Genomic DNA, 23,427 nt, shown 5'->3' with positions numbered 1-23,427 from the left:
CTGGACTCAAACCGGCTGCTTCTTTTTTTTCATGCATTTTTTATATCTTTTTGCCTTTTTATTCTGCTTGTGCTCCACAAAGAGCTGTTTTAACAACAGTTTTACTAGTGTCCAGGGCGGCCTGCTGTTCCCTGCTAGGATACAGACGGCCTAACGGCGTGTACGTCTCCGCCAGACCACCGTCCACACTAACAGCTCTGCCTGGGATTGGCACCACACACCTGCTCTCAGGTGTTGAGAGCAGATCGTGTTGTGCTCTGTGTCAGCTACTGGAGAACTACTTCCAACCGGTTCATCTTGAACTCTTTGGGAACCCCTCGCTCGCCTGGACTTGCACTAATAACTTCCATATTTCAGCAGCTGTGCTTGAGTCAGTGTCTTTTGGAATAAATTGAAAGAAAGAGAGGGAGAGAGAGACGGAGGGAGATAGAGGGAGAGAGACTGCTTGACCTTGGGGCAAGATTGGCACAGGAAAGACTGATGATGTGTTAAAACAATCTATCTAACTATCTCTCTCTCTCTATTTATATCTCTCTCGATGTATCCAAGTATGTATCTATCGATCGCTCTCTCCATCCATCTATCGCTCCATCTTCTTTCCTTCTACTCATCCTCACCTGGGAAAACTGAATTTTCATTCGAACATAACATTTCTGGAGATTGGTTTTTCAAAGTTCACAGCCAATCAAACGGCTCCCCCTCCCCCTCCCCCTTCCTCAGCTCCCGGTTATCCAATAAACCAAAACAGCGGTGAGAGTCTTCCCAGGGCCTCCTGTGTGATGGGATGCAGCTACCGAGAGACAGATGACTGTATGACATCAAAGGAGAGATGATAATATCAAACGAGCCATCCAGGCTTCAGCAGGCCAATAAGGTGCTCAGTGGAGCCTGTAGGAAGCTGCCAGTTGGTCCAAGGGTAATTCAACACTAGCTCTGATAGAGTGCCCCCTATTTGAGTGTGAACGATATCACAACCGCCTCTGCGACCGTTTAAGATGCTGTCTTTAATGATGCGAGTGTCAACGGGAATAGTCAATATAGGATATGTTTGTTTGAAAGCGTATGGATTGACTGATCTCCTGACCTTCTTCTCCTGTGTGTGTGTGTGTGTGTGTGTGTGTGTGTGTGTGTGTGTGTGTGTGTGTGTGTGTGTGTGTGTGTGTGTGTGTGTGTGTGTGTGTGTGTGTGTGTGTGTGTGTGTGTAATAACACAACACAGCAGATTCAATCAAACTCGAACCCAGCTGCCGCTGGTCATCTGCACAAATACCCAACGTTTCCTTCTTGTAGACCTGTGAGACCAGCATTTTCTCCCAACAATGTATGGTGGAAACTACCTCATTGAATGTTTCAGAATAATTTACAACTTTGAGAAACACCATTAGCACTCCATTCCCAGACACAGGTCATTAGGCGGCAGGTCTATGTGGATCGAGCATCTTGCTCAAGGATGCCTGCAGGTAGAACGTGGCCAATGGGGAGATCTTGTTTCCACTAGCTGTCCATTATATGCTGCTGTAACAAGGATAGAGTTTGTGTTTTCTTTTGCAAATACAAGCAGTCTCCTAGCGCAGGCGTGGAAGCATCTAGTTCTACACTACAAGTAAATGGAGCCAATTTCACTGACATGCCAAAGTATCGATCCAGCATTTAAATGACAGTTTTAGTGGGTTTTTTTCAATGCACATTTAATTTCTATTGATTCTTTTTTTTTTTTAAGAATAGTAAATAAATTCTCTCTCCGACTGTGTCAGTGTCTCTGCTTGGCACAGCAGTATAACGATTGGAGGGTTTAAAGGCGTTGACTCTCCCAGACTGCTGGGGAGTTTATCAGATTTAGCCTATGATGGGGCCCCGATTTGAACTTCTATCTTCCGTGCACATTAACAACCTTCTGTGAAGCAAATTATAATGGATGCTTAAATAAATAAATAATTGGTGTGGCCTAAAAAAAAGGCACAAAAGTTAGGTGGACATTAAACGACGAATAACCTTGTCAGAAGTGGTTTACACTCCCTAACAGCTTTCCAATATCATTCATGTTATGGGGAACTATAGGCCTGCTGTTTCTGCCAACGTAAATTGAGATGAAGAGTATGGAGACGGATAGGAATGTCAGAGAGGCAACTTCTATCAATAGTCCATAAGCCACTCCGTAGGCGAAGGATAGGCACATCGAACAGGGAACACAAAAATATACACCATCAACCAGATGGCGTGTTAAGATTTGATAAACACTTGACCTCATCAGAAACATGTCAAGTGGTCAGAGTGGATGGAACTGGGTGACACAGCGGTACATAAAACAACGCGATCCGTGCGCGCATGAAGGCATTTGACGCACACCTGTAACGACCAGGCTCAGAATCAACGGAATTATAAGGTAAACAGACATTAATCGTATGGAGAAAGACCGAGATGCAGATGTGTGGATTCAACGTGACAGTACGTCTTTAGCCGGCGCGGTTAGTTTTGGCAATGCTCATCCTAAAGAGACCGAGTAACGAAGGTGATTTGGTGCGTACGACACGCATACCGATGGCATGCAAATTCCCAGAGCTGCCTCTGTGTTTTATAGGTGAACACGGTCACAAATAGCCACCGAAATATCCGATTCAACTTGACCAGGGACGGATGAAAAGCTCACCGCGGAGACCTGCGTGGCGACCATGCAGTCGGATCCTGTTCCTACAACAGTATCATAAGTGTCTGTGGTGGCGGTGGCATTTCCAGTGATGAATGTGAGGAAACAAATCCTTACCTCTTTGGTGTTGACGATGCCTTTGACGTGTTTCCCGAAGACAGAATCGACACATAGGACAGTGAACAACGCGGCCAAGCACAGAAGTCTCCCACAAAACCTAACCTCCATCTTTCTCCCCCTCCGTCTCTGTTCTGACCACTGGCTCCCCTCGCCCAGATCTCCGGGAGCACACGGTAACCGTGAGTGCTGCTCGGTGAATTCGAGCACAGAAGATGCGCGCTCCCTTCCCCGTCGATAGGTGTCCCCAATATTTGAGTCGGAGGGGGGCGCGCTTTAACGCACACCGACACAGATTCTTTCTCATCTAAAATCCAAATCAAGACCTTGATGTTAGTAAGAGCCATATATAACTATGCAGTTAAAGTCTGACAATGTCATATTGGTTTAAATGGCATGATATGCTGAAGGCATATCAGCATGCTGACCTCGACCAATAACGCCTTTATAAAAAATACAAGGCAAAACAATGAAAGGTTTATAGTAGAATATATTTATTTTGATACAAATCAACAAGGAAAGATGATAACGTTTTAAAATTGATTCAAACCTGCACGGAAATTGCAGGTGTCTACATAAATCAATCACACCAGATAATCACATCTGAATGAACAAGCATCAAACATTTTCACTTCACCACATTGTTTCACAGGTTTGCACTCGTTTAATTTTTTTGTAAAATAAAAAAAAGAATAAATATATGTATTCAAGTACTTCTACAGCATTGATTAGAGTCTGTAGGGCTATGGCTTGCTTGTGTTTGATATGGGCATGAAGTTTTATTCATACATGCAAAATATTTAGGCCTACTGAGCACTGACGTCATCGGACGCCTGACATCGCAGACTCCAGTTCCAAGGACGGCGTAGGTAATGGATACGACTCCTCAACCGACGACACCCTCAAATTTCAGTTCAAAACAGTGTGTGTGTGTGTGTGTGTGTGTGTGGCGGTGATGTGATAATTAAAACAACGGGGAAGTGGTCATGGTCAGTTCAGCGCGGGAGAGATATGATTATGAAGGGATCAGTGGAAGTGCGCTCCATTTAAAACCATAATCGGCGTGGCATACGACTGTGGAGGCTGCTGACGGGCCAACCTTGGCAGACTCCATCACAGCTGACCCGTGGCGGTGTCATATCCCCGCTCCCCGAGGAACAAAGACATCAGGAAGTTAGAAAGCCAGAGAAGTCGAAACTAAAAGGATAAAAGATAATGATGGTGGATAACTGCACAGATTCAACTTGACCCTAGTTAGACCCTGGAAAGCTGATGCCTGCAGATATCTTTTTCAATTAACACAATATCATGGGGCTGAGGAATTCTCTAATGGGAAAAGAGCTTCGACATGGAAAACCAGAGGTATGCTGTACATAAATTAACACCAATAAGCAACTCTACACTCAACAACCAAAGCCTACTTACAGGGACATGAAAGTCTATTTGAAATTCTCAAACACACGTTTTGTGCCAATTATTCATTCTGTCAACACACATCACTCAAAACACAACATGGATGACGTAGACAGTCTAGGACATAGGCAGCATAAAGGGTCCACACTACGTTTGAAGACAGTAGAGGCAGGTAGAGGGATCAACCCAGCCGAGGTAATAGACAAGATAGTGTGCGAGATGAGTTTGCTGGATCCCCTTCCTGTCCACTGGGGTGGTCCCGTACACACTGAGGAGACACACTCACGGGCGACCGATGCAGAGGCTCACCACTATACAATACAATGTAGTTTTAGCTTCTAACAAACAATGTCTGTCCTAGAGTTTCCCCCAAAGGATCTGCACCAATATTAATGTAAGAGAGACTAAAAGACTATTTAATTCAACAATTCACCTTCTATTAAAGTCAGCACCACCAACTACATTAAGAGGTTGGTTGTTTAGAGTCAGACAGCATGAACTAGTGATTTTCAAAAACTAAAAACACAATCACGTATAAAACATTTACAAGTGAACGATACGCATCATGAGACTAGCAAGCAAAGTCATGTTTCCCCACGAAGAGAACGGGAGCACAGACACCAGAACCCACACCTCGTAGTGGGGCCGTGACATTCAGACACAGGAACACGCAGATGGGAACCACACTTGCGTGATGCGTAGCCTCCCCCATGCAACGAAAGTATGACGCACCAACCCATACTTGCCCAACAACAAACCAAACTTCCCATCTCTGCAGGCTGGGAGAACCACGGGGGTAACCGCAAGCTCACACTTGGCCCCAGCCTCTCTATGGAAGATGCTACCATCCTCATCCTCCTCCTCCTCTTCTTCCTTTTAGCTTTCCGTTTCTCTCCATCAATCACACTCGGCAGTATTATGGCAGTAAGTCTTCTGGGTGAACAGAAACCGAGCATGGTCTAATCCTGCTACTTTTTTTCTAGTGTGTGTGTGTGTGTGTGTGTGTGTGTGTGTGTGTGTGTGTGTGTGTGTGTGTGTGTGTGTGTGTGTGTGTGTGTGTGTGTGTGTGTTGAAAAGCCTTATGCTGCACTGAATTCATCCATTCATTTCCAAAGCCCATTCATCAAGCGGCTCCGGCTCCCCAGACCTGGCAACCCAGCCCCGCTGCTGGCTGAGGGCCGCGGCAGAGGAGGGGGGGTGGGGGCACTCCGTGGTTGTTTGCGTCTATATTTAGTTTTGGACTTTGATGGAGACACACTGACCCTCCAGAAAGGACACATTTTTGCACGGCGAAGCAGCTGAACGGGGTCCCAGGGTCGCCGGAGCAAGAGCCAATCATCCCTCAGCTGGTGGAACCACAGGGCGCGCAGTGGGGATCATCATCTACATGCGGCTGGAAAATAGGAATTTAATGGGTTTCTACAACCTCTGTCGGAACCCATTTGCAGGGTCTATAGGCCCTTAAGGTTTTTCTTGTTGTTTAGGTTTTGGAAAAAGCCTGTGCTTTTCCTAAGCATTACATTTTTCTCCCCCAACCAACAGGAAGTGGCCATGCTAACTCTTGCGTTCAACATACAACACACATTGGATGGGGTGTATGAGGGCGAGGTGGGAGGTCAGGAACGTGTGTAAAGTGGACAGAAGGTTCATCTTACTCCACTTCCGCAGTTGAAAGCGGGCGTTTACATGGACCCCAATACATAAAGTAATACATGGTTTTGAATGGTTTAAGGCAATAACGCGATTATTGTAGCTGTCATGTAACAGGTGTGCCACAATCAGCGTGGAAGCAGGCGAAAGGGATAGACCACTCCTGCTATGATCCATTACTTTGCAGTTATGGTTCGGCTGTGCCAACGTTAACACCCTGAATAATAAAAAAAGAACACAAAAGCAATTTTCTGTCTTGTCTCCAAACATTTCCGTTGACATAAATCTCTTAAAACGAAACAGAAACCCAAAACCAGGGCTTGCTTGCATTGATAAAGACACAAATCTCACTTGTCAAAAGGTGTGAATCTCAGCATTCTTTTTAAAACGCATCGATTCAATGAGAGAGCATTATGGACGCTAACCACCAACACTGTACTGGTAGGAGCCAGGCAGCTACCGAGACAGGGAAATGGTATGTGTGCACTTTGAAATGCTTCAGCACAAAGCATTAGAGAGAGAGCGCACAGCATGGGATGAACAGAGATCAACAACCACAGTGCCATCCGCTGAAGAGAAAGGTACACAGTGAGCCCAGAACAATATTTTGCACAAACAAAGTTTCAGTCTAATAAAATATACATAAACATTTGATTCATAAAATAAGAAAACCCTGGAGGTATAATACTGCGTAAAGAGGGTAGCAAACGAAATATACCTCGAGCCATTTGACTGGTTCAGATTAACAGCATATTTAACAATAGTTGAGTATTAGTATTGTAATAGTGTCGTCCCCAAAAAACAAGAGAATCAATTCAACAAGTTGAGCCCCCCCAACACCCTTCATAAGTTAGATGTTGTTTAGCCTGGTAATTCTATTTGGAGAAGAGGGAGCCGATATTGGGCCGTATTAACTGCCAAAAGGGCATAACACACAGCCCAATGTGACGTTATTAACTGTGATTTAGAATGACATCCCAAAGGACAAGCGGCCGTTTAGGCGGAGCGATGTCTCCGTCGCACCGCGGGTCCAGTGATACCTGATTAGGACACAAATGCCACGGCCCAGACAAATCGTCTGCTCCGGCCTCCACTTATAAACACTCGGACGCACCCGTCTCAGAGTCTCCCCCGTCTAAAGGCAAAGATTGTGTATGTGTGTGTGTGTGTGTGTTATGTGCGTGTGCGTGCAGACATATGCGTGCCCGTTTGTGTGTGTGTGTGTGCTGGTCGTTGAAGAAAGCAGCTGCTAGAGAACTCTTCTATCTGAGGGAAAACATCGATTGTTATAAGAGCGGGGCGGTCTACAGCATTGCTAGGCAGCGCTCCGTCAGGTTGCAAGAGAATTTTCAAAACAGAGGGAGGGCGTCCTGCATCAGGGGGCCCTCTGCCTTTTTTGTTCCATCTTTCAAAACTGAGCGTTACTCTCAACTCTACCTCCCCAACCTGCAGGGTTTGGAGAAGTATTTTCTCTGATCCCCCCGACGCCCCCTCTACGCCCCGATACCGCCGGCCTCGGCTCCGTTCTGGCTCGGCTCTGCCTCCGCCGCCGCCGTTCCCTCTCCCACCTCTGAGACCTCCGAGACCTCAGCCGGCTCGTCCTCTCCACCCTCGACGGAGAGGCTGTCCCCCGTGGATAGGGTGGGAGTTGCGGGCCCACCGTCACCGCCACCACCACCACCGTCGGTTGGAAGGGTGGAGGCCCTGTGGGTCCTCTCCAGCTTGCGGTGCTTGCGTGGCTCCGACTGCGGTGTGGCGACGGTGGTGTCGGCGCTGCCCGCCTCTTGGGTGAAGATTGCACGGATGCGGGCCACGCAAATGTCCGCCGCCTCGCGGGTCTCGCGGGACAGCTGCGACAGGCTTAGGAAGCCGTGCGGCAGGTCGTCCACCACGCACAGGGTCACGGGCCGGCCGATGCGGCGCAGGCGCTTGGCGAACATCACAGAGTCATCCAGCATGGGGTCCAGAGCACACGCCTGGGAGAGAGAGGGAGGGAGGGAGGGGGGGGAGAGGGAGAGGGAGAATGAGAGGGAGAAAGAGAGGCGGGTGAGCCACAGATAGAGAGGGAGAGAAGGATGAGGAGAGGGGAATAGGACGGAAAGAGAATGGGGAGTAGGATGGAGAGAGAAAGACCAAAAGTAGGACGAATGTAAGGAAAGGGTAGGAGAAAAAGGGGGTTGGAAAACCCTAATGAGAGCCTTGTTCATACGTGGCGAGAATCATAATAAACATGTGGAGGATATGTGGATATGTGGAGAGAGAAGCCTGGTGTAGCTCCCTGTTTCTCCCCCTCTACCCTCTTCTTATGTTTCTACATCCACCATTCAATTCTCACTGCCTCAAACCATTGCCTGAGAGGAACAGGCGGCGAAGGTGGTTAAGATACATCAGGTATTAGAGAGTCGAGAAGGCACCCGGCCCGCACTCTCTTTGCATAACTTCCAACACTAGCTCGCCTTCAGGACATTCCTGCACATCAAAGCTCCTTTTTGATCTCTCTTTATATAGATTTTTCAGAGTTTATGTCTCCTTTTTCTTCCAACCCAAAGGTGAAAAAATGGGAAGTGGTAGACTTTTTTTAATTCTAAACCTGGAATTCCCACCTTCGGTATATCACTTCTGTGGTTCTGTCTTAAAATCGTGTCAGATATGACCTTTTGTTTTATATAGTTATGGTTGAACATTTGCTTTTATAAAGTTACGTTGCAAACCAATAACCCACTGTTTTTGATTCTCAGGCAGTGTTTTGACCTTTCTCTTCGCAATTATGTATAATTCTAACCCTGGAGAACTGGGTAAACAACAGCCATGTACGAGGGGCTGGATAATGAACGGTGTGCCAGTGGAATACCTAGGACAGAGGATGAAATAATAAGTGGCTGTGCAGTAGCACTCAGCGTACCCAACGCACATTTTACGCTCCTCAACCATGGATGTTATTATGATGTCCCCCAGAGGGAGAAAACAAAACCATATTGCAAATTGTTAGGCTTTACACACCCCTGTATATCACGACACTGTATAAATATATGTGTATTCATTGCCATTCTTTAGAGCGGAGGGAACATCGGATTGCCCAAGCCACCTCTATAAACAGAGCATAACAAAATTGATAAAAAAACAAAACAAGGCATTTAATATGGCATGAACCACTGAATTTCCCCGGAGCGCTTTCATTTCAGGTGAGTGTGTGTGTGTGTGTGTTTTATCTCTGTTATTGAGTGGTTGTTAATGGTGGTGAATGGTGGTGCGTACCACTTTGTGTACGTTAACAGGGGGCTGCATACCACTATGTGTACATTAACAATGTGGTGGGTACCACTATGTGTACATCTACAGTGTGGTGGTGCGTACCAGTATGTGAGCATTAAGAGGGGGTGTATGCGGTGCGTACCACTATGTGTACATCAACACGGGGGCTGGGTACCACTACGTTTGCATTAACAGTGTGGTGGGTACCCCTATGTGTATGTTAACAGGGGAGTGGTGCATACCACTATGTGTACGTTAAGAGGGGGTGTGTGCGGTGCGTACCACTAAGTGCACGGGGGGCAGTCCACTCAGCATGCTGTCGGGGGCGAGCAGCGGGGAGCAGTAGGGGTCCAGGACCACCGGGGAGCTCTGCATGGTCATGTTGGATGGCTGGTCCGAGCGCAGCGGCTCAAAGCCCACCGGGAACTCCCTGGGGAACTCTGGCTCCGAGCCGTCGGCCTCCAGGACAGTGGGGGGCGCTATGGCCACCGAGGAGAGGGCCAGGCTGAAAGACGGGTCCATCTTATCGGCCAGGAAGAAGCTCACGTCCTCCGGCTGGGGGATCAAATGGGGGAGCAGGGAAACAAGGTGAGGCTATGATGAGACATCCAGTGTGCTTTATTATTTATAGTACAGCATGGTGGAGTGGCTAGGGGGCCAAGTGCTAGCTGAAAGGTTCTGGGTTTGGTACCGCAGTCCACCTGTAGGCAATCTAGTGCAGGAGGTCCTAACGCATATATCTGCTCCTTAATTCACTTCTACTTTATTGTCAGTAACGCAATGTGCAGGCACATATGTAAACAAAATGAGAGTACCTAGTTATTTCCTGTACGTTACTTATGTCATCAAAAGAGATACACTGTACTTTCTTGTACTGTTGCATTCAATTAATTGTCTGCTAAATGTACTACACTTATATCATCAAAAGAGATTCACTGTACTTTCTTGTACTGTTGCATACAAAGATTTGTCTGCTAAATTACAAAATAGTGTATTTTATAATTAATGATAGCGCAGGTATGTATACAACACCACGCCCTTGTGGAAACCGCTCGGTATCATTGGCTGAATGAGATCAGCCAGAATTAAAATGAAATAAAGAAATAAATAATGAGGCGGTCTGACGTCAGTCCATCCAGCTGCTAATCCTGCGCTGTGTGAGGAATCACACACAGAGAGACTGTTCTCCAACACATCGTGCGGTCCTGCACTGCTTAAAAGGTTAGTCATTCAGTGCGCATGACACCGAAGCAGAACGCCCCAGGGGTCTAGGCCGGGTGCGAGCTCAGATCTGATCAGACCCCTCAGCGAGACGAAAAACACTAAGCACTTAGCGGGACTTAGCATTTTGAATATTTTAATCATTTTGCGGACTCCTGCAGGGGATTTAGATACAGGTAATTTGGGAGCAGGCAGGTACGGCTGGCCTGACATCGCCAGACCAATTTGCAAATGCGCATTAGTCTTTAACCTTTCAGTTTATTCGATTTACAAGGGGGAGTTATCAACGGGTGCAGACCAGAAATGCCTCTGGACAGAATTGGATAGACCTACCACCAATCAGAGCATAGGAACGTGTGACACATCCGCGGTAGCCATCTCGGCGGCTTATTATAAAACATCATAATGAAAAAAAAAGGGCGAGCCATCTTATTAAACCCGCCCCTTATCAGACCCGACCCGGGACAGGTCTGCTGGCTGAACAGGAGGGAGGCCAGGTGCATATGCCCCAGAAAATGAAATGAGAGCTGGCAGAATTGTCCGGTTCCCAGGCTAGATCATGGCGTCCTGGCTGTATACATTTGGGATCTATCCATGTACATTCTGAGCTGGGAGCTGAACACCCAACCACTACACAACGGTGTGCCCCCCCCCCCCGCTCTCGTGTGTCCTGTATCCAGGTTTAGACAGCACACAACAGTACAACAGGCCCCAGAGCACCCTCAAACCACACGCTGTCTCTCTCCAATAAACAGGCTTCACAGTGTGGGCGAGATAATTAGTAGCTAGGCGGAAGGGCTTGTGTTAAAGCTGAGCCCTGAGATGTGGTTGCAGTCATTGGATTAAGGGTTTAACGCTGACGACGGCTGCCTGCTCCACAGGGTGGTCTGGTTGAGGAGGATCCTCCGTGTGGACCTCCAAGGAAGTGGATTTCAACGTGCTGCCTGGGCGGTTGAGGCACAGACTGAACATCATCATTCCTCTACAAAATAATTTGATTTTGTTTGAGTTTCTTCCTGGATAAGCGAGTGTGGTAAATGACTATCCAAGGCACATTTAAAAGGGTAATACATCAGAGCTTGGCGATGCATCATTCCAATGGTTTGTGATCTCCTCTGGAATTGAAATGTTTGTCTTCTCCTGATAGAGTAGAGTGCTAAAGTTCAGATCCTACGTAGTTCCAATAGTTATCTGCAATGCTGGGCCCATTGCCGTCCTTGAAGGGAGAATGAAGTCCAACCTCTTCACTTTTAGGCACCTTGAATGAATTAGGATGCTACATAAATCATACGTATTATATAATTATTATAATAATAATTGCTTATTTTAAAATAACATTTGAAATGTCTTCCTGGGCATGATACTGTAGTGGGTAAGGTGTCATGTGACTCGCCAGCCTAAACAACAATACGATTTCGCTTTGAATAAAAGCTGCTATATTACCAATATGGTGAAGTTTATTTTTTTATGTGCATCCTTCTTGATGCCAACAAATAAAGGCTGTCGACGTTAACGTGTGAACGCTAGTGATTCAATTGCGTAACACAAATGAAACCAGTTGCTCATTTTGTGACTCATGTCTTCTGACTACACCGTTCTGCTCATGTCAGATGTAGTTATGATTGATCCTCTGCTCTCTCCTTTGGGGTAATGGTCACCAGGTTTGGAAGTGGTTTCCTGTATGGTGGTGGTCTGTCATAGCCGTGGGGCTTCCCCTGCCAGAGTGAGGGCGTGCTGGGGAGACGGAGTGCTGATGTCTGGGCGGATCGTGTCGCTGGATCTCCACTTGATGAAAGTGACAGCAATGTATTCATTCATTCTCACCTGGAGTCTGCTCACTATCCATCGTCTCATTTCTATTAGGTCAATTTTAAATGGCCATAACTTCAAACTACGGTCACCACTAAAATATTGATAAACCCTCATTGGAAAGACAATAACCTTGTCTTACTAGTGGTTAGGTAGCTAGAACTGCCCTGTTTAATAGGGGAATCACTGAAAAGGCTAAGTTAGACCATAGGTCCCAGAAATTATGATAAGAGGTGTAGTTCTGCCTTCTACAAGGGTATTCATTGCTTTTCAATGCCTTACTCATCTGCCAAAATAACTGTATGTACTTTAAATTGAATTATCGCCATTTGGGGGCTTTTCCCAGCAAAGTTTTACATTGCCTTCACGGATTAACAACAACATATCATGTGATTAACCAGATAATATTTTGAATTGTTTGAAATCCCCAAAGAGATTGTAACATATTCAATAACTGAAGGTTGATTATCTAAGTCCATTCCCCAAAACAGAAGTGGGGGCATGCTTACTGTGCGTTCCAGGAGCAACGATGCATTGTGGGAGTCTGGGTTTTGCTGGGAGCTGAGGTCCTGGCAGGTCTGGCTCTTCAGAGACTGCTTGCTGAAGGAGAAGTCTGTCGTCTCCAGAGGCACGGGGGGGTCGGTGTGGCGGGAGGCCATGGACGCTTCCGATACGCTCTTCCTCACCGCGTCTGAGGGAGGGACAGAGAGAAGGACAGCGAGAGAGAGGGACAGAGAGAGGGACAGCGAGAGAGAGGGACAGAGAGAGGGACAGATAGAGAGAGGGACAGAGAGAAGGACAGAGAGAGGGACAGAGAGAGAGAGGGACAGAGAGAGGGACAGAGAGAGGGAGGGAGAGAGAGATGGACAGAGAGAGGGAGGGACAGAGAGAGGGAGGGACAGAGAGAGGGAGGGAGAACAATTTAGAGGCAGATATTTCAGCTTATTAAAAACGCGGTAAACAAATGAATAAAGAGGAGAGAGATACATTTTAGATTACAACAAAAAGATTTTAAAAAATGCTGATGTCTACATGAGCATATATATGACGGAACAGACCTTTGAAACACTGAAATCTAAATACAAAAAAGAGACAGCGGGTGAGAGGCAGAGAGAAAGAGAGAGTGGCAGATTGAGTGTTTGAGAGCGAAGGAACATTAGAGAGAACACTGTGATAGAGAGGTTCATTAGGGAACAAGATGGACTGTGCACTCTCAGAGAGGCTATGAAGGTGAAAGTGGCCATACGCTCAATTCCAATTGATTCGGGGGATATTTGAAGGACACAGAGGAGAGGAATAAAGTCTGATGTTAGCCAACCACGGTAATGGTGGTGGAGGCTGCACTTAAGTTGCTCCACTCATTTAAACTTATTTGAAGTCGGTTGTCCTCTGGCCTCAGGCTAGAGGCATAAACATTAACACTCACACAAACACGAAAGCAGCAAGGGGGAAAACAACACACGTTGTACATTCATAACTCATTATGTGTATGAAACTGTTACTAAAATGTCTTCTACAAGAACAATCTCGCCAAGACAGCAGCAGCACACAATTCATCTAGAAATAAAGAAACATTTGAAACATTGCTACACAAGACAACAGTGGCATCTACAGCCACCTATGACGCTGTAATTAGTCAGCATAAAAGCACAAAGGGGGAGAATAATAATAACGATGAAGCAGCACCAGATATGTACCGGCTTCAACACACTGTTACAGGCAGGGCACCGCTGGTTCAGCCGCTGAGGGGGAATGGAAATGGATGGGGGGCTTGGAGCAATAATTGGTTGCCTGAGATTTTAATTGAGGGGATGCTTTTTTAATAAGCACCTCTATGCATGTAATTAGCATTGCGGGATAATACGAACATAGTAGATAACCGTGTTGGCTTAATCACTGCTCCGAAACAGCAAGAAGACACATAGGAGTACTGGTAGAGAAGTAGAAAAATGCAGTAATAGACTAGTAGAGGAGTAGAGTACTGTACTAGTATAGTATAATACTGCAGTAGTAGGGCAGCAGAGTACAGTACCAGGGTCTGTTGCTGGGCCCTCTGCGGTCTGGCCAGTGATGGCGGGGGTGGAGGTCTTGTTGGGGTCGAGGAGGGAATGGATCCAGTTGGAGGCCCCCTGTCTGAAGTCCCGGAGCAGCAGGGCCGTGTCCCTCCTCACCATGCCCAGTGTGCTGACCTTCTCCACGGGCCGCTCCGTCTGCTCTGCACTGCCTGCTCCGCAGCACCGGGAGAACACACAACATGGGACAGGTGGTTACTTACTGCCCTCTGGGCGTTTGGGCCAAAGGGACTCACGGTGAATTCAGATGCATGCGGACAGGGGTTGGGGCTTCTTGTTCGAGGATACCAACAGTTAAATTCTCGAAATTGGGCATTAAATCCAGAACGTTTCTGACAATCTAAGTGTGGAAGTTAGCATTATTAGCAACCTCTACTGGCTTGAGTTTTAGCTATAGATTAGATATTATAGATATTATCGGGGGGGTGGGGGGGGGGCGGGGGGGTTAAAGATATAATACGCAACTATTCAACTAGCTCATAGCATAACGTTCAGTTGGTTGAAATAGGCAACCTCACTAGATGATACTAAATCCTACACACTGCCCCTTTAAGTTCCAGCTTCCATTACTTCTTAGGTTTGGAAGTAAACAACAAGATACATGAGGGTAGGAGGGGATGGGATTGGGTAGCCCATGGGCATGATTGGTAATAGTTGTACCCAGCCACTAATACTTTTAAATTAAATCGGGCCCCCATGTCCGCCCACTCAAGCTCGGCTTCAGAATCACAAAAAAAGTGATTCGTTTCAAATGTTACAAAAACGTGGTTCTGCTTTGTGAAACAGATTAAATATACAAGGAGGAACCGAGCCAGGAATGATAAATGCAAAAAAAAATCCATTTGAGGTTTCATGTTTTCTCGAAGCTCAGCGCAGACGTAGTCAAGCATTTAGATAATAATGATATATTATGCACATAGTTATAGACAGTAAGGAGGTTCAATTGGCAAGAAGGACATCACAGTCTCCCGGAAAGTGGAATATAAAGCCGGTGCCCAACAGATTGTGGTGTCATTAGAGAGCAGAGGCAGAAACAATATGCAGGCATCACACAGGTCATCCATCAGCAACACAATGGAGGAGGAGGAGGTGGAGGAGGAGATGGGAAAACAGACAAATAACACAGCCACTATGTTAATGAGAGGAACGAAAAATAGGGAATTGACGACAGTGAAGAGACTGCCTGCCCCCCCACCTGCCCCCTGCGGCTAGGCACGATGTCACAGAGTGTAGCGTGTGCACCGGACGACTAGGAGGGAGGGGGAGAGAGTGAGTGAGTGAGTGAGTGAGTGAGTGAGTGAGTTAGAGAGTGAGACACTCGATTCTTCTCGGAACACAGTAGCACAAAAGTGTAAGGACCACAGAATCTCTGCCAATTATGTAAAGACAGTTAAATGGCAACACAAACACACACAAAATAACATGTGCACAAACGCATGCACACACACACACACACACACACACACACACACACACACACCTGCGTAGGCGGCCAGACAGCGGGAGAGCACGCTGAGCGGCAGCAGGGGGTCCATGAGGGTGAGGAGGCGGGATGGCGAGGCGTAGGCGGTGAGCAGGGTGGCAGGATATGCCGCCACGATGCCGTCGGGCATGCGCACGCCGTGTGCCGCCGCGCGCATCGACGTGGTCACGCTAAGGTTCCCTCCGGCGCTGTCCCCTGCCAGGCACACAGTCTCCCCCGTCCAGCCTGGGAGGGGGAGGGGAGATATAGAGACAGAGAACCAGAGAGGGAGAGAAAGAGACAGACAGAGAAAGAGAGACCCGGAGAGCGGGAGATAAAGGGGTGTAGAGACGGAGACAGAGAGAAGGAGATACAGAGGGAAGGACAGAGCGAGGCAGAGTCAGAGGGACAGAGATACACAGAGACAGAGGGAGAGACAGTCAGAGGGACAGAGATACACAGAGAGACAGAGGGAGAGACAGTCAGAGGGACAGAGATACACAGAGAGACAGAGGGAGAGACAGAGTCAGAGGGACAGAGATACACAGAGAGACAGTCAGAGGGACAGAGATACACAGACAGACAGAGGGAGAGGGACAGAGATACAGGGAGAGACAGAGTCAGAGGGACAGAGAGAGACAGAGGGAGAAACAGTCAGAGGGACAGAGATACAGAGAGATACAGAGAGAGACAGAGTCAGAGGGACAGAGATACAGAGAGAGACAGAGGGAGAGACAGTCAGAGGGACAGAGATACAGAGAGAGACAGAGTCAAAGGGACAGAGATACAGCGAGAGACAGAGGGAGAGACAGAGTCAGAGGGACAGAGATACAGGGAGAGACAGAGTCAGAGAGAGACATATAAAGACAGACAGAGAGAGAGAAAAATAGGTGAGGGATGAGGGGAAGAAAACAAGGGAATGAGGAAATGAGTGACAAATTGTTTAATAAAGGGTAACGGCAATAAAGAGGGGAGCACATAATGAAGAACAAATACCAGAATAGAAAGAAGAGGAATGGAGAGAGAACAAAGGAAAATAGATCAAAACAAAGGAGGAAGGAAGTAGGAGAATGAACAGAGAAGCAGAAGAATAGGAGAAAGGGAGGAAGGCGACGGGAGCAGAAGAGATAGAAGCAGCCGCCGCAGCAGCAGGGGGTGGAGTGAGATTGGGAAAGAAAGAAACGAGAATATGGAGAATGTAAAAAATAAAATACTTTTTTATCGGTTGCTATGTGAACTACGCCGGAGGGCAGGAGGCGAGGAGATTGTGACTCACTCCGCCATTAGCCAACGTCTGTGTTGGGCTCCTGCAATACTGTTCCTCCTTTCTGCTGTGGGAGGCTGGCAGGGAATCCATGCAGCCTCTGGCTGTCCTTCTTTTTAATTCTCTGGCTTTTCCTTTACGATAGCCACATATTGCACTGAGCATGTTGTTAACTTCTCCTTTGCGTTTGTCGGGAAGAGGGGCAGCTTTTGTTTTTTATCCTTTACTGGATTTCTCCCATGTATTGCTTTGGGTGTTGGGGCGCCTGTGCTGGAGTACTGCAGACGTTATGGAACACAGCGATGCACTGCAGCACAGCCGACTTCGGCCTACAGTGTTAGCCATGGCTCTCTGCAGCCTTCTGTGAGAAGGCAGTCAGACGCCACACAGAATGGTGTGTGTGCGTTCACTAGGACGGCATGCTCAAGGGAGGATTTGCAGAAGTGCTCATTGTTTTCATTCTCCCATCTTGCATTAAAAAATTAAATAAAAAGAGAGTGTGTGAGTGCGTAAGCAGCTGGGTGGTGGTGTGCGTGTGTGTGTGTGTGTTACCCAGCAGTTGGTGGTTCTTGAGGGCCCAGCAATAAGCGTAGAAGCACTCCTCCAGGGCTCGGGGGAAGGGAGCCTCCGGGGCTAGGGAGTAGTCCACTGACAGGATGGGGACGCCCAGGTCCTGGGACCAGCTCTTCAGGTAGGGCTGCAGCATACACCAGGGAAGAGAGTAAGTCCTTTAAACAAAAAGGCTGCTGGTTCCCTTTCTTCTCACAGCTAATTAAATAGAGATAAAGTTAATAGAAAGAGAGATGGAGATGAGGAGAAACATCAAAAGAGAGAGAAATACAATTATAAAGTTGTGAAAGCTACAGATGCTCTCTCAAACGTCATCTGCTGCACATGTTTTATTTTGGACAGAAGTCACCTCCATCTAAAGGAAAAGGAAAAAATGGAAACGTCAGCTTAATAAGTCTCAATCACAACAGGAAGCCCGTGGTCACACCTCCTCCCAGTCCTGCAGGAGCGTTGTAAGCGCAGAAACACAATGAGTCGATTTCTCACCTCGGCTCCCAGCATGACCGAGCCCTTCCCTTTTTTTTCTTCCTCTTTTTTTTTGCTGGCGGTGGCTACCCACCAAAGGCAGACAAGTTAACACCTTTCTATTCTTATAGACGCCTCTGGGAAAGAACCGTTTGCACTCAACCACCAGAGCCATGACTTTGAAAAATAAGGAAAAAGGAGAAGATGGTGGATTCAACAAGTGGGCTGTAAATCCTGAGCTGTCTGGTCTGCTACAAAGCTCTCCTCCGCCGTCACACATCCACTACCACATCTCAACTCCCACAGCTCTCGCTCAAGCCAAACACTGTGCTTTTATCCAACTATCCTGTTGTTGTTGTTAGTGCAGCCAAATGTGGAGCACAAAATCCCACATTTTGCCAACTGGAATCAGGTTGAAATGCTTGGTTGACTGTCCAGTACGTCATCACATAGGGGTCACACGGTCACCTGCACAACCTCTCTGTGCATGTGGTTGAGTTTGTCTGTACACGCTCGTGTGGGTCAACTCAACTGCCAAAGATTATAAGTATAACTATGAATAAATAAATAAATAAATCCCGGCACCCAATCGGCTCTGGGTGACAGCTTGGCTGCCTCTTAAGCCCTCTCTGTCACTATAGATTTGAAGCCACGGGTAACTGTGTGCATGTCTGGTGTGCACGTGCAGTGTTCAATTACACGTTGGAGTGAGGGAGTGCGTGAGTGGTTTAATGTGTTTATGCTAACTGTTTTCCACTGAAGGGTGTCATCATGTGACAGAGCCTATAGCCTCACCTGCCAATCAGATGGGGAATCAGCTGAATGATGACAGAAGCACACAATCACAGCATACTGCAGGAGGAATGTGTGAGCGGTCCGTTTGTTTGTTTGGCGATGGCAAGGCCAGTTGATTATAGATGTCTCATAAATCCTATATGGTAACCTTACTCCCCATCATTCAAAATGAAAATAACAGAAACAGGCCATGCAATAGCATATGTTTACCCACACAGTGGTATAGGAATGCCATGGCCAATGCTTCCACACAGAAATGAATGGGAATTTGAGTTCCACTCATCCTCAGACGACCGCAGCAGTTAATCTAGCTCTGCTGGACAAACAGACACACACACACACACACACTGGTCACAGCACATCCATTACTGCACCAGGAGGATCGATGAGGCTCAGAGGACAGGAACGCCGTGGGCTCCAGTACCTTAAGGCTCACTATTCATCTCCTGTCCCAACACCCCCACCCTGGCCCTCCACCCCAACACCACCTTGGCCCTCTGCCCTTGCCCACAGGGAGATGGGCCAGGACAGGGAAGTAAGGACAGGGGTGAAGGGAGTCCTGGCAGAGAGGCCGGATTGGCAGAGAGACACGACAAAGAGGGAGACTTTGAAAGGTACTTTGGTTAGTCGATGTCCCACAATACCGAGCAAAACGCTTGGATTGCTTCAGTAGTGAAGGTATTGTGGCTTGCAGTTGGCTGTACTCGTGTACCGGAGTGTCTGCGAGTCTGCAATGCCAATTATGCCCTTGCACAATCCCAAAAAGAAAACAAAATAGATTGTGGTTACCGTGGTAACCAGCGATGCTGATGCTGCAAGGAAAAAATGTGTGGACCCCTCAAATCATGTCAAGTTCTCATAAACACTACCTAATACACTCAATCCCACATCAGGGACCAAGTTTAAACAGCCTTTTACATTTCTTTTTTAGAAAGTAACAGAAGAAGGAAGAATGAGGGAGGAGCTATTGCTGGGGGGAGGGGGTGGGGGTGGGGTTGTCTTTCCTCCACATCACTTACTGTTGTATGGTAATTCTACGCGACTCTCTCCTCACATAACCCCCTCTCTGACGACTGCTGATTGCTACCCAGTTGCAGATCTGAGACCCAACATCACAGACGGCCTCATGTGGCTTCATGCCGTCTTCTGTCGCTGAGAAGACGGTGTGTTAAAGCAGCACCATACACCCCGACTGCACACAGCTTGGGGCGAAGGCCAGACAGCCTGCTACAGCTCCCCATCATGGGGTTTGAAAACCCAGGTTCAACTAGAGCTCAAATCCGTTGAAATGTATGCCCAAAGATCGTTGTCATCAGTCATTGTCATAGGTCACAAAAATGAATAAATAAATAAGTATTATAATACTAATACAATAAATGAATATAACATCAACCAGGGGAGGGCGATAAGACCTCAGAGCTCAATGAAATGTCAAGGAAAAATATGGAAATAAAAAGAATAAATAAATACTTCAGAAAATACCCCCAGAAATGGAGGCCCCTTCGCCTGAGGTGTGCTGGTCTCACCGGATGTGGCAGCGGAGAAGAGTGAAAGAGGAGGCGAGAGGAGGCGAGAAGGCCAAAGCTCCCGGATCAAGTCGGAGGTGGAGGAGGAGGATGCAGGAGGATTTATTACCATCTAATTTGCCTAACGGGCTCATTAGGAGCCGGGCGATCGAGCGGGAAGGTGGAGGCTTGAGTCTTCTAACCCCCCTGCTCCTCCGCTGACAACAAGTCTTCACTTTAATTACCCAGAGTTCAATTTAAATTAGCTTGGGAAAAATACTGACAGCACTTGATGTATAGGAGATGGGGCACTTCAGGAGACATCAGAGATTGCCATCCAAGCCCGACATAAAAAAGCAGTGCCAATGCATGAGTTCCCAGGGTGCTACATAAGTAATATTTTTTAGATATGAGGAATGAGTACGCCGTTTTGATTCTGATGGGGAGTGGTTAGCACTAAACTTTTTCATCTGGTCTCCATAAATTCCTCCATTTCCTCAAAAGCATCTGAGCAAAAAAAAAAAAACGTTTTAAGATTCTACAAAGGCATCTTGGGAGGTTTTAACTCTATGATAATCCTCGATACAGATTCCCATCGGGTTCTCCTGGGATTGGTTTATCATGACTGCCGACTCACAATCCCATCGGATTGTCTTAAAGAGGCACAGACCCCAACGATTCATCTTTGTTTCCCCACAGGGGATCCTGGCATCTCCTGAGAGATGCAGAGAAGGAGTTTAGGCAGGAAATGATGATGGGGAAGGAGGAAGTAGGGTACCTCGTGGGACTTGGAGGTCTGCGCCACGAAGCCCCCACCATGGAAGTGGATGAGCAGGCACGGGGACGGCGGGAGGTGCTTGGTCTTGAGTCCCAGTGACAGGGACATGGCGCCCCCTTCAGAGCGGGTGAGGGACAGCAGCGCCTCACTGTCCTAGAAAGGTAGAGAGACAGAGACAGAGAGATAGAGAATGTTTTGAAATCTTGTTTTGGAATATTACTTAACTCTTTTGGTGCTTTGACAAATGTATATTGCCGTTGGCCCAGCCAATAAAGTTCTTCTAATTTAATGGAGGGTCAGCAGAGTACAAACAGAGAGGGATTTCAAAAAAAGAGAATCACGCATAAACAATAAGGAGGACGCTAGGTCTACTAAATGAGTTCATAAAATGCAATGAACCCAACTTGAATGAGAGGAAATTAAGGTATGTTTACTGGAACAGTAAACATACTTTAATTTCCACCAATTCAAGTGGAGAGGAAGAGAAACAGCAAGCGCACGAGAGTGTGCCTGGAGGGGATTCCGCTGAGGTAAGCTTGTGTTTCGCAACATTAGAACAGCATTGCTGCTTGTTGGACTGAGATCAATGGTTCAGGGTGTATGCTGATAAGAGGCCTGGTTCTGTTCCAGACTACAGCGAGGGGAGAGGGAAAGAAGAGAACTCCCCAGAGAATTTGAGGGTTGAAAATGTGAAACAAAACCTGACCAGGGAAAGAGCAAGAGAGAAGGAGGGGGAGAGAGAGAGGGAGAAAGACAAAGAGTCAGTCAGCAAGAACGGCTCCATGCGAGGGATTGAGAGAGAGAGGGTTAGAGGCATTGTATACAGGAGGCTGGCTTGTCTAAACACGTGGAGAAAGAAAAAGCCATATTGATGGACCGTTTAAGGCTGATGAAGAGGGGGAGGCAGGGAGGGAGGGGCAGCCTTAAGCTTTCATTAGGAACCGCTTTGCATTTAATGGCAGGATGCGTCCAACTGCTGTTGGACAGGTCAAATACAGTAGCCCAGGGAAGAGTAGGTCAAACACAGACTATTCTCTAAGGGGGAGAACGTTTCATTTTTGTGGCAGAAATGCAGAACAACATTTTGGATTTTGTTTAGTAGACGGCAAAATTGTGGAACCTCGTGGCAAAGTTTTGTGCAAGCTATGTAAGCTAGAGATAGCCTCCAATCCAACCACTAGCAGCCTCCCATCCAACCACTATCAACCTGAAAGGCACATCTCCAAAATATACATCAAACTGAGCATGGCCTGATATCTGTGCGCAAAGGGATCAGAGCTATTGAAACCCCCGTGAGCAGGCTGAAAGTGGCGGTATCCCATTTCTACCACAGACCGCTACCTCTTCGAGGATAAACAAGAACTTTTAGGATTGAAAACGGAGAATCTGATTACAACTGTCCGATGCGATGAACATGCACATACGACATCATCTGCAGGGCATCAGAGCATCTTCAAAAAGAAGCCGTGGAAAAGGTGGGCACATTGTAAGAAATGCCTTGCTTATGGGCCCTTACTGCTGATCCAGAATTACCCTTTAAAAATAGGTACAATGGTGGCCCTCATTTTAAGTAAAGGACATTTTCACTTACGATCTGTGATTGTTTATAGGCTGGACAAATTCAACCCTGTCCTAATATTAACACATATTTATTTACTTTTTTACTTTGTAAAACAATCATTGCAAGGAATAGCCAGACAAGGAGGAAAACACTCAGGAAAGAGAAGTCGATGCATGAACAAGAGTTTCCAATACCTGCTCAACTAAATCCTCTGACGTGGTGGATAAACCCAATGCTCTTGGAGCATTAGGTTTATCAATCCCTGGATCTTCAGTTTGTTCTGAGCCAGTCTTTCCCTCCGCAGGGAATACAAAGAGATCGGCACTGGGCTCTTCACATGTGGACTGTCTTGTGTTTTGGGCAAATAACCTGTAGGCCTTAAGACCCAAGGCTTGACAGTCAGCGACAGTGAGTACTGCTGAACCAGTTATGTCAGTTATGTCACCTTTTTCTATGATAGTTTTTAATAGCACTTTCTTGTAAATGATCCCTCAGGTTGAGGTTGTTGTCAAATTTCACTGCAGGTCCCCGATAGTTTGATTATTATTTCATGTTGAGGGAAAGATAATTGTTGTTCCTTGTGTCACAGCAGAGCCCTCGGCGCGTTGAATGTCCTTTCAACTGAGAACGCACTCTCAGAGCGAGATCAAATCGCCACATTTTTAACAGGTGAGGTCATATTCATACGAGTTAAAGGTCCCATGGCATGAAAATTTCACTTTATGAGGTTTTCTAACATTACTATGAGTTCCCCTAGCCTAAAATGAAAGCTCAGACACGCCGATTTGGAATTTGGCCCCATATGTCGTCATAAGGGGCCAGCTTACCTCCCCTTTTTCTTGTTTGCCCG

The 23,427-nt window shown here is 47.0% G+C and overlaps 2 protein-coding genes across 4 annotated transcripts in view; both read right to left on the bottom strand.

Annotated features, from left to right (window-relative positions):
- tmem145 (transmembrane protein 145) overlaps positions 1–2,871 on the bottom strand; it is a gene marked incomplete at both ends in the record, with an annotated part of 31,289 nt that extends 28,418 nt beyond the window's left edge. The window contains one exon of the mRNA XM_079758679.1: positions 2,761–2,871. Coding sequence (XP_079614805.1) covers positions 2,761–2,871 — 111 coding nt within the window. The remainder of the gene's footprint in view (positions 1–2,760) is intronic.
- A 400-nt stretch (positions 2,872–3,271) lies between these two features.
- The window catches only part of lipeb (lipase, hormone-sensitive b), a 38,029-nt gene continuing 17,873 nt past the window's right edge, over positions 3,272–23,427 (bottom strand). For all 3 annotated transcript variants that reach the window (XM_079732486.1, XM_079732487.1, XM_079732488.1), the window contains 7 exons: positions 21,017–21,169; positions 17,456–17,600; positions 15,658–15,885; positions 14,138–14,329; positions 12,615–12,796; positions 9,358–9,630; positions 3,272–7,799 (listed from right to left, as the gene is read on the bottom strand). In XM_079732486.1, the coding sequence (XP_079588612.1) occupies positions 7,317–7,799; positions 9,358–9,630; positions 12,615–12,796; positions 14,138–14,329; positions 15,658–15,885; positions 17,456–17,600; positions 21,017–21,169 (1,656 nt within the window). In that variant the 3' untranslated portion in view covers positions 3,272–7,316. The remainder of the gene's footprint in view (positions 7,800–9,357; positions 9,631–12,614; positions 12,797–14,137; positions 14,330–15,657; positions 15,886–17,455; positions 17,601–21,016; positions 21,170–23,427) is intronic.

Source organism: Pollachius pollachius (assembly GCF_949987615.1).
Source record: "Pollachius pollachius genome assembly, chromosome: 1".
NCBI classification, from domain to species: domain Eukaryota; kingdom Metazoa; phylum Chordata; class Actinopteri; order Gadiformes; family Gadidae; genus Pollachius; species Pollachius pollachius.
The sequence above is the reverse complement of the archived record's forward strand: the minus strand, read 5'-3'. Positions and strand labels throughout refer to the sequence as shown.